At 20.3% G+C, this 11,934-nt stretch overlaps 2 protein-coding genes across 2 annotated transcripts in view; one reads left to right on the top strand and one right to left on the bottom strand.

Annotated features, from left to right (window-relative positions):
• Positions 1 to 4,595, top strand: part of LOC102673284 (dnaJ homolog subfamily C member 16) — a 5,994-nt gene extending 1,399 nt beyond the window's left edge. Inside the window, exons 2-12 of the mRNA XM_006613239.2 lie at positions 256 to 322; positions 400 to 596; positions 704 to 984; positions 1,089 to 1,279; positions 1,361 to 1,695; positions 2,151 to 2,454; positions 2,540 to 2,688; positions 2,971 to 3,195; positions 3,286 to 3,499; positions 3,604 to 3,711; positions 3,835 to 4,595. Coding sequence (XP_006613302.1) covers positions 256 to 322; positions 400 to 596; positions 704 to 984; positions 1,089 to 1,279; positions 1,361 to 1,695; positions 2,151 to 2,454; positions 2,540 to 2,688; positions 2,971 to 3,195; positions 3,286 to 3,499; positions 3,604 to 3,711; positions 3,835 to 3,960 — 2,197 coding nt within the window. The 3' untranslated portion in view covers positions 3,961 to 4,595. The remainder of the gene's footprint in view (positions 1 to 255; positions 323 to 399; positions 597 to 703; positions 985 to 1,088; positions 1,280 to 1,360; positions 1,696 to 2,150; positions 2,455 to 2,539; positions 2,689 to 2,970; positions 3,196 to 3,285; positions 3,500 to 3,603; positions 3,712 to 3,834) is intronic.
• Positions 4,596 to 7,666: 3,071 nt separating this feature from the next.
• The window catches only part of LOC102673150 (sorting nexin-25-like), a 5,464-nt gene continuing 1,196 nt past the window's right edge, over positions 7,667 to 11,934 (bottom strand). The window contains exons 2-11 of the mRNA XM_006613238.1: positions 11,397 to 11,707; positions 11,027 to 11,196; positions 10,562 to 10,956; positions 10,042 to 10,465; positions 9,476 to 9,780; positions 9,120 to 9,377; positions 8,911 to 9,041; positions 8,567 to 8,806; positions 7,846 to 8,128; positions 7,667 to 7,740 (exon numbers count right to left, since the gene is read on the bottom strand). Of these exons, the coding sequence (XP_006613301.1) occupies positions 7,684 to 7,740; positions 7,846 to 8,128; positions 8,567 to 8,806; positions 8,911 to 9,041; positions 9,120 to 9,377; positions 9,476 to 9,780; positions 10,042 to 10,465; positions 10,562 to 10,956; positions 11,027 to 11,196; positions 11,397 to 11,707 (2,574 nt within the window). The 3' untranslated portion in view covers positions 7,667 to 7,683. The remainder of the gene's footprint in view (positions 7,741 to 7,845; positions 8,129 to 8,566; positions 8,807 to 8,910; positions 9,042 to 9,119; positions 9,378 to 9,475; positions 9,781 to 10,041; positions 10,466 to 10,561; positions 10,957 to 11,026; positions 11,197 to 11,396; positions 11,708 to 11,934) is intronic.

The raw sequence follows: 11,934 nt of genomic DNA, 5'->3' as shown, positions 1-11,934 counted from the left end.
AAAAAATGTATCATTCTATTTCTAAAATTAAAGAGCTTGAAGATATATTCTTTTAAAAAGTTATTATATTTTATATTATATTTAATATCTATAGTAATTTAAAAAAAAAAGAGCTAGTAATATTATATGACTTATTATATATTATATTATATTTTATTATATATATTTATATTATATTTTATGTATATTTATATTAAAAGTATATTAAATTTATATATTTAAAGATAATTTTTTCTTAATGTTCATATCCTCTAGGCATCCAGATAAAACTGATCATCCAAGTGCAGAAAATAAATTTGTAGAAATTACAAAAGCTTATGAGGTAAAATATTAATAAATAATATGTTATAAATTCTCTTTTATCAAAAATCAAAAATCTTTTATATTTTTTGTTTTTAGATTTTAACGGATCCAGAAAGAAGAAAAAAATTTGATAACCATGGAATTACAGAAGAAAATATTTCTAGACAACGAAGAGATAATAGTCATTTTAATAATGTTTTTGATCCATTGGAAGAATTATTTGCCTCAAATTTCAAATTTCATTATCAAAATCGAGATATTTCTCTTTTTTATAAGATGAGCATCACATATCGGTTTGTTTCACTAAAAAATTAAAAAAGTCTATTAAAGGCTTGAAATTAATAGCAAACATTTAAAAAATATATAATTATTTTAAATGTGAATGTACCACTTTCTGCAGATCATTTGAAAATGTAATAGTACCAAAAAGTTTTCGTACACCTTATCTGATATTATTTTATTCGGATTGGTGCTTTGCATGTTTGCAAATCGAACCAACATGGCGACGCTTGATTGATGAATTAGAACCATTGGGTCTTGGTTTAGCAACTGCACATGCTGAAAAAGAGTCTGCTTTAGCAAGGAAATTGGGAATTCATTCATTACCATGTCTTGTTGTTACAATAGATGGTCGTACAAGTGTATATAAAGAATCTCTTTTTAGCATTCAGAAAATTGTTGGTATGTATTTTTACTATTAATATTTTAATATAATTACACATTTAATAGTATTGTGTCAGTCATATTTATATTTAATATAAAAAATGGATTCATTTTCTTTACAGACTTCTTACGAAGTAAATTTCCATATAAATTAATATCTAATATAAATAAAAATAATATAGATAGTTTTCTCTCAGGATGGATAGATAATCGAATTCGAGCTTTAATATTTGATAAGAAAGAATCTGTAAGATTACGATATTTATTTGTTGCATTTTATTATAGAGATCGTGTTGCATTTGGTTTTGTTCAGGTAAAATTCATTTTTACTTTTAATATGATTGTTAAATTATTTTATTTTTTAATTAATTTAATTATAATTTTTCCTTTATAGATGGAAAAACCAGAAACTGAATTTATTGTGACAAAGTATAAAATTTCTGTCGATTTAGATACTTTATTGTTATTTAATGAAAATTCTGAAAAACCTATGGCATCTGTTAGTATGAAAGATATATCTAGTGACACAATGCACAATATTATTTCAAATAATAAATTTCTTGCTCTACCAAGACTTTCAAATCAAGCGATGTTAGACTCTCTTTGTCCGCCCGAATGGTTAAGACCTCAAAAACGTTTATGCGCAGTTTTAATATCACAACAAAATAGTCACTTTCATGATTTGGCTAGACACAAATTTAGACAAGCAGCTTTAGAATCATCTTATAGGTAAAAAATTTTAAACCCAAGTAATTAATTATCATTGATATTTGATCAAATTTAAAATGTTCAATTCTTATATATATAAAAAATAAATTGATTTTTTGTATATAACTATATATAATGTTTTTTAAATTATACAATATAGTGATATATAATTAATATTAATTATCATTTTATGATCACAAAAATTACAGATATTAAAATTATTTATTTTTTTTTTTCTAAACATTCTTCTTTATCATATTACATTTTTTAATTTTAATCTTAATCTTTTCTTAATTCTCATAAAAGAAAAAAGATTTTTAAATTAATTGTTTGTTTCAGTTTATCTTAATATCTGCAATTAATAAATAATAAAATTTTATATGAGAATATTAAAAATGAAATTTAATTTATAAATATATTATTATTATAATTTTAAAATTTTGCTGTTATTTTGTAGTATAATATTTAATTTACAGTACTGAAAGAGTCCGATATACATACGTATTTAAAGATACGCAACCAGAATTTGTATCAGCATTATCAACAGGAGAAGGTAGTCCTCTAGAACCTTTATTACATATTGTTATTATTTGGAGAAGAGATGCAAATCATTTGAAATATGAATGGTTACCTACTGGTTGGATTGAAGCTGCTCAAGATGAAAGTCAATGGAATGAAACACGTCAAAACTTAGAACAAACTATACAAAGATTATTGCGTGCATCTGAAGCTTTACCATATGCCGCAGTTGTAGGAGAATTAGCAGATGAACATGCACAGGTACATATCTTAATTTAAAAAAAAAAATAATTAATTACATTATCTTGTATTATACATAATTTAAAATTTATTTTTTTTTATATAGGGTACTGTAGACAAACTTATTGGAAAAGCGTTATTAGCTGTAGATTATATTTCAGATAGTCTTACTAAAGAGCAAATATTGCCTTTAGTATCAGTAATTGCTACTTTAATGTTAATTGGTGCTGCAGGATATGGAATGTCATATCTAGCGTAAGTAATTATTTTTAAAAATAATAATAATTTTTAAAAAAATGATATTTTATTTAATTTAGAAAATTTGAACATTCAATTTTTTTATTATTATTCTCATTTTATATATAATTTATATTTTATATATAATTTATTATTTTATATATAATTTATATTTTTGATTTTGAATTCCTAATTTGATTTGAATTTCCTAATTTAATTTGAATTATTTGAAATAATTTTGTAAATAAAATTTATGAAAAAAACTTAATTATATTAGTTTTTAAAATTATGTCATTGCAGAAAGTTAGAAGAAGCAAGTATTCAAGCTGAACGTGCTCAATGTAAGAATAACAGTAAACCAACTCCGACACAGCCACAATTACGATTACATGAATTGCGGGCAGAGAAATATAATGGTTTAGTTCGATTATTAAAACCAGGTTGTAGAACTATTATATTATTAGTCGATGATCAAAGTAGATTAAAATTATTACCAGCTTTTCATAAAGCTGTGTGGCCTTATAGGTAAATTTATATTTTTATTTTTATAAATACTTCATAATTATATTAATATGTTATAAATAAAAATTATAATTCAAAAATAAATATATATAGGAAAAATAAAACTCTTATGTTTGGACATTTGTCTCTTGAAAGAGGATTAGAATGGTATAAAAAATTATTATCTCTCACTTTACCAGAACAAAAGGAACTAAATATAAATGCCAAAAACTGTGTTGGAACTGTATTATCTTTAAATGGACATCGTAAATATTTTTGTATGTATCATGCCAAACATCCAGAATGTATAAAAGGCAAAGGTTCTAAGGTTTGTATCAAAATATTTGTAAAGTATATATTAAAAAAAATTTTATTAAATATTAAAAATGATCAACATACACAAACATTTTTATCATATTTTTTTATATACAGAGAATAGAACGAATGACAAAGCAGTTAACTCGAAAAACAGACGATGCGGAAGCAGGTGCATTTATAGGTTTTGATAGCTCTAATGAATCTGATGTTTCTGAGGAAGAGGTTTGATTTTTATATGATTGTTAAAATAATAATATTTTTAATGATAATGATATGATTTATAGTAGAATTATATAAGAAATATTTCAAATTAAAATATGATTATTCGAATTATTTTTATTACAGAATGGAAATAATATTTTATGCCAGGATAATCTTCTGGATGGTTTACCAATGTGGCTGGATAGGTTATTTGAAGGTTTAACACATCGTTACTATGTAAATTATTGGCCCGAGTTCACTGCCAAATAATTGAGAATTGGTATACATTCTGGTAATATGTATACTTTTCGCAATAGAAAAAGGGATCCAACTAGTCAACAATATCACATTACTTAAAAATTCTATACAATTTAAAAAGTCATTCTTTAATTTATAAAAATTAGTTTATTGTATCTACGTGAGATATTATTTATTAACTCACGCGCCATTTTCCGTATATATAAAATTTAGATATTCTAATTATATTTAAAAAATGGATTCTATAAATTGTTATTATAGTTAATAAATATCTTTCATACAAAATGTTAAGAAACATAAGAAAGAGCAAACTCAAAAATTAATATACAAAAATTAATTATAACTTATTTTCAATTTATAAGCAATTAAATAATTTTAATTAATTGGTAATATTACTATCTAACCGGATCTATAAAGATATTAAAGAGAATGTATCATATTATTTTAGATGCACAGAATAAAACATATTTAAAAAATTCTTTTTATAAGAATATATGTATCTTAACATATTTTAATTATTTAATTAAAATTTCTATAGCATTTAAAATGATATGAAATGCAAAAATACATTTTTTTTAAGTTCTTTATTAAGACCCGATTAGACAATCGCAATATTGTAATAAAATATTATAGACTGATCAATTCAAGTGTTTCACTCTTTTACTATATCATCTCATCTAATACAAAATTAAATTATTTATAAAAATATAACATAAAAAGCTTTAATCAATATTTTTGCATATAAATTTTTTTTTCTTGTCTAGAATCGATCTTCCAAAAATATTTCACATGTTTCTTAACATATAAATACAAAATTATATTATTTGCATTAATTTTTATGAATGACAAATATTTTTTAAATAATTCTAGTCAATGCCATTAAAGACATAACAATATTTATATTATATGTCTATATATTAGGCATTGTATATTTATAAATTTATAATATTAATTTATTATTATTAATATAATATTAATAATTTCCATTTTTTCTTTTAACATAATTTATAATATGGTATTGTTATTTTTTACCATTATAATTATTTTTACTTTCTATATTCATATACGAGATTTGATGAAAAATGTAAAAATGTGTAAATTTTTAATTACAAAAATTATTTTAATTGATTTAAAACAAATTTTCATAATTATTGTAATATTATTTCTATCATTTTTATTGTTAAAGTTATTGATTAATTTTTAATATATAATAAAATATTATTAAATTTACTTTCAAATATTTTCAATTTTTTTTTTCTTAAAAACTGCTTTCTTGAAATTTGAAAATGCTTTAAGTAATATTTTTATATTTTTAATGATTTTTAATGTTTTTATTTATTAATTACAATTTTCATAATATTTTTTTTAAACATATATATTGAAAAATATATCGTATATTGAAAAATCAAATGTCATTATAATATTATATATATTACTTATTATATTACAAAGTTTAGAATATTACTAATATTTTGATACAAATTTAATCATTTTTAATATAATATATAAATATCTGCAGATATTATTTATGATAAAATTTTTAAATATATTCTTATATGTGTTTATAATCAAATTATTTTTTTTTATGAAATTTTTTTGTTTATATAATGTTAATTTAAGAATTATATTTTTGTATTTTTTTTTCTTTCTATTTAAATAGATACTTAAATGTTTGTATATCCTTGTATTTTTGTTTGCCTATAAATATTTTGGCAACAAAAATATTTAGATATTTATCTATTTGTTAATACAAATTTTGATGAAAATTCTATGATAATAATAATGATAATTAATTACGTGCTTTATACAGCGCATATGCAAATAAATAATAATAAATAATTTATAGTTAATGGAAAGAGAATAATTAATATTCTCATATAGAACAATATTATTAAATAATATAAAAACTAGTCCCTCTTTTTCAGCTACATTTAAAAATATGAATATATAAATAATTAATATCTTTAGATCATATTTTGAATAATTATAAAGATTATTATTATTATTATTCATAATAAATTGTATTCTGTCAATCCATTTGAATGTTGTCATCACATAAGTAATATCATTTTTATACTGAAAAAATTAAGAAAGAAGTATATTTTTTAATTCTTTATATATTATATATGAATATTTCTTTGTACTTTTATTTAAATTATTTTTTTTTGTTTTAAATAAATTTCTTTTTATTAATGTTTTTATTAAAGTTTTGATTTTAAGAATATATATAATCTTTTGGAAAAAATTTAAAATATTATTTTATTATGTCATCTTGTTATTTTTTTAATAATTGCAAAAAAGATTTCTCTATGAAATTTTTTTATATTTATATCATAAGATTTACAATTTAATTTTTATTAAGATGTTGAATTATTGATTGTAATATATTAATATATTAACTTAAGTGAATCATAAAAAATAATTATTTCATTTACTCAATTGTTAATTTTTTTTTAAAAAAATTAATGAAAATAATGTGATAAATGCAGATTTTTATTATATAATTATAATAATTAAATGTAATTATAGTTTAAATTTTAATATTGTAAATAGTAGATATTTTTACCTTTTTTTTTTGTAAATTAAATTAAATAATTTTTAATTTAAATTCATAATATTCCTTATATCAATTCATATTATCAATAGGCAAATATCATTAATATTTAAAAATTAATTATTAAGATTGTTTAAATTATGTAATTTTATATTTTAATATTAAATTGTTATTGTTATATCATTGATTGTTGACAAGTTGATATATATTATTATAAAAATAATCTAAAATATTTATTAAGAAAACCCAAGTTTATTGATTTTTTATTAATTTATCAGAATAGTAATTAGTTATTGTAAAAGTCAAAATTTTTTTTTATTTTTGAATTTATTGATTTTTTATTAATTTATCAGAATAGTTGATCACTGAAAAAGATCACGTTTTACAGTCATTTTTTTTTATTTCTTTTTTCTTTCTCTTTTTTTTCTTCAAGCCATAATTTTTATAATTATTTTATTTTGAAAAACTATTAAGATTATAATTATTGATATCTTTTTTTAAGTCTTCTTATTACAAATGTTGCTAATGGTTATATATTTTGTATATTTAATATAAATTAAATTATATTATTTTAATAGAACACAATAATTGTTTTAAAACAGTTTTGAATAATACCATTGAAATGACATGACTTATGAGATGACTTGACTGCAAAAGGAACAGTTTATATTAAAGGAATAGTATACATTGATCATATTTCAGAATTATCTTGGGAATTTTTAAATGCATGGGAGGAAATTATATATAAAAAATTGTTTATATTGTGTATACATTCTATAAAAATATTTAAAATATTCTGAAATAAAGATATATGAATAAATATGTACATTGTATTAATTTGTAAAGTACAATCAATTTGTTTTAATTATTAATACACATTTATATATATATATATGTCATTTGTTATTATTTAAAATCCTATATAAATAATTTACATAATTTACATTATTTTTATATAGTATAAGTATTTTGTAATAATAATTAATAATATTATTTAACTTTTATTAAAAATATTTCTTAAGATTTCTTATATTTAATAAGATTTTAAATAGTTTGTGTTATATATTTTTATGTTACATTATATAAAATAATTTCAATTGAATAAATCATATACAATACAAATATAATAACATGATTCTTTTCAATTTTAACATATATAAAATGTATAGTTATTTGAAAATTTATTGTATTCGTTTAAATTCTGGAAATATTTCATACATCAAAACTTCAAAGATATCCTATAAATAAAAAATATTAATTTAATATTTTATTATATAATTTTATACATTTATATAGGACATTATATATTATAATTATATTATAACTTAATAAAGATAACTTACATAAAATAATTGTTTATTTAAATTCACATTCTGTAAAGAGTCAAAAATCTTAATTGCACCACGTTGTGCACTTTGTGATCCTACTAAATTTGTTAAAACATCGGGTATATTATTTAAAAATTGTCTTCGTGCTTCCCCTCGAGTTTTTAGTTTTTCTTCATCTGAACGAGAAATTGTCTCAGAAACTAAATGACCATTTGGCCACCATGATTTCGTAAACAATTGTATGTAGTAATGAAGCATTGGTTCTGAGAACACCCATGCAATAGTATCTCTGATTTGTCTGATGATTACATATTTAATATTAAAAAAAATATTTTGAAACTTTATTTTAATATTTATATTATTTTGATGCATATTAAATATAACACATGTCTCACAAAACATGTTTTTTTTCAATTATTATAATAATTCAATTATTAAAATTGATTAAAGAATATATAGTATGCATGATGCTCTAGTAAATAAAAACATTATCTTTTGTATTTGATATAATAATATATTGCAATAATTATTTTAATTAAAAAAAAAAGATTTTAATATTTAATAAGAACTTAATAAAGATAAAAACAATAAGAAATTGCGAAATTTATTAGAACTATAAATGTAGAAAATATGCAACAATTCAATTATTTTGTAGCTTTGAGTTATATATGGATCAACATAGCTTTGTGATACATTATATAGATTCAATGAATTAGATTTAAAAGTATGAACAAACCTGTTTATAGTTCGACCATAGGTAATTTGAACAAAAGTAATTAATGAACGTCTAAGCCATCGAAATACACCTCGAAGATCGAAAATTTCACCTAAAAGCGTATAAAGAGGTTCTGCTATTGCATCTCTATTAATATTCAAACACCCATCTGTAGCTGATCGGGCACTATCGGTATCATCTAATAGTAACGAATAATCTTCTTCCTCTTCTTTATCACGAAGTTCATTATTGTTGTTTGATCTAAAATAAATTTTAATAAATAAAATAAATAAAATAAAAAATTAAATTTTTCAAGTATAAAGTTTTTATAATAAATATATAATAATTTTAGTTACGTTAGTTACGTTTTAAATAATGTGGATAAAGAAAATCGTGATTTTTTGGGAGAAGGAGGATATTTCAAATGTTCCGAACTCGGACTAAGAAATGTATATAAAGCCTCACTTTGATTCAGTTTTTCATCTTCTAAAACAAACTAAAAATATTGATAATTAAATTTAAACTAAATATTATTTACTATATAAATGTAATGTTTTATAATGTTAAAATATACATTTAAATATTTTTGTATTTGTATCTTAGCTTTGTCTAAAGTATTTTTATCAGATTTTCCAAAAAATTTTAAAGGTTGTGATGGTAAATCTAAATTTTTCACATTAGAACATAGTTGACGAAGTTTTCTATGAAGATCTTGAAAATCTTGTAATTTTCTTAATACAACCCAACCACTATATATACTTTCATTATTGTCTTCATCTTCTCTCATATGAACAACCAAAACAAATTGTGGAGATTCTCCATTATCTGGTATCTGTTTTAATAAGTTAAAATAACAATTACTTTTTGCTAAATTAAACAATATGAGACAAATTTTTCTAATTAAATTCTAATAACTTAAACTTTATTTACTTCCGCACTCTGTACTTCTGCTTTCCAATGACCCAAATGTTCTGCCCACATTTCTGTATGAGTTAAATGTGCTTCTAACTGTTTTTTTTCACTTTGTAACAATTCAACTTCTTTGGCCAAAAAATTTAAAACCTTGCTTTCTGGTTTTAATGAAGATTTTAATGCTTGTAAAGCTTGCATTTTATTATTTAATTTTTCTTTCAGTTGATCCAATTTACTACGAGCATAGTTTGAATGTTCGCCAACAAATAAAGACATATTTTCTGATAATGCTCCATTTCCGATACGTCGATCTTCTACTAAATCTAAACATATATATAATTATAAAATATATTTATTATTACATATTACTAAATTCTAAATATAATTAAATATATATTTATATATATATATTTATTATATAAATATATAAATATATTATATAAATATATTAAATATATTTTTATACTAAATATAATTTAAAATATAATACTAAATATAATTTAAAATATAAAATTATATTGAATAATGTATATAAAAATGAAAATAAAAATATAAATTTCTAAATATAAAATATTTACACTAACCATCTGTTCTTTCATTAAGAAGTGCTTCTTGCATATTTTTATATTGTTCACTAACTACAAATGAAGGATAATACTTTTCTTCTAAAGTTTTAACAACATTATCTTGAACTTCGTAAAATACATTTGGCCCTTTATCACCTAATAAAAAACTTTCCATTCTTTTACGAATAGTTCGATCAATTTTTATTTCAGCAGTTGGGGATGTAATGTAAGTGTAAAAAATTTCAGCTCCTAATTGATGCCAATTAGATTTATCTGCATTACGTAATTCTTGCACAGCTGCCCAATATCCAATCAAATCTTGACTGGCAACTTGTTCAAGGAATTGTGACAGATAACGTCTACCTGTTACATTGTCTAAAATATATTGTAATGGAAAGATTGTTTCTTCTGTAACCATTGCTGCATCAGTAACATCATTAGCCTATAAAATTATTTTTAAATATTATTTTTAAATATTTTTATTATATAAAAATTATTTTTAAAGTTATTATATTTTAAATGAAAATAATTTTATAACCTGAACAGGATATCCATTCCATCCTAATGATTGCATATGACATTCACATGTATTTTTAGCATATGTCAATTGACTGATGTATCTCTTTAGTTTTCGAGCTTGAATGGCATCAGATTTTCCAAATGCATTATTATCTGGATCTAAACCTTGTGCTCTTTTAATATTTTGTATTGTTGTAGCTTGCATAATTTCAGTAACAATATTATATCTAATATGCTTCAAAACTTCTAAATCTTTAGAGCTTTTAATCATACGAATAAAATCCTCAAATGATTCAGCATATTCATATGTTTTTCTATGCATTGCTTCTGCAAGCTGTTGTTGATTAATATATGATAAAATTTTCTGGTTAATATAGTCTGGATTTGTTATTAAATCTATTGCAGGTTTTAAAACTAATAAAAGATATAAAGAATGAAATAAATATATGTTGTATATATTATAATTATATATATACATACTTACTTTTACATGCAAGAATTTCTCTCAATAAATATTTCATTGGTGCAAGAGAATAACAAGGTGGTAATAAAAGTAAAATATATAATTCACTAACTTTTTTCAAATAATCTAATTCTGCTGTAGGTGACATTAAATGTGTAGATAAAATAAATACTGGATCATCACCTTGTGCCCTATTTAAATACATTTAACAAAATAGAATTTTTTATATTATCTATATAATATATTATTTAAACAATTAATATTAAAAACTGATATCACAAAATATATAATAATATTTGATAAAAATTTTATTAAAAATCATTAACTTTAAATAAAACTTTAAATAAAACTTTAAATAAAACTTTAAATAAAAAAATATAGTTAAACTTACGAAGCAGTTTGAGCAATTCTAATTTTCTCAAAATGAAATGTTATTTTATTCACTATACTACAAACAACTAATTTTGTGTGATCTACTTTTGATAAGCGATCATGAAATGTTTGAATTGCTCCCCATATATCTTGTTTCATGTTGTTTATTATTTGTTCAGAATTAAAAGCTAATTCATCAAGCCAAAGACCAACAAAATCTTGAAACACTAAATCTAATAAATTTTGCAAAGCTCCATCCACTATACGAGTAAAAACTAATGGATATCTGACATATTTCTTGGTATTTGTTGTTTTAATTATATATCCTTTCTGAAATAATATATAAAATAATTGATAATTTTTTGATTCAATATCCTTGTAATATATTATGTATTAATTATAATATATGTAATATTTAATACATTAATATTAAAAATATTTTTACAATGTTATTTATATTTTAAAATTAAATTTTTAAATAATAATAATATTAAATATTAATTCAATAAAAAAAATTTAATATATTATGATAATATTAATAATAATAATGAATAATA

This window comes from Apis dorsata, unplaced genomic scaffold (assembly GCF_000469605.1).
Source record: "Apis dorsata unplaced genomic scaffold, Apis dorsata 1.3 scaffold_137, whole genome shotgun sequence".
Lineage (NCBI taxonomy): Eukaryota > Metazoa > Arthropoda > Insecta > Hymenoptera > Apidae > Apis > Apis dorsata.
The sequence above is the reverse complement of the archived record's forward strand: the minus strand, read 5'-3'. Positions and strand labels throughout refer to the sequence as shown.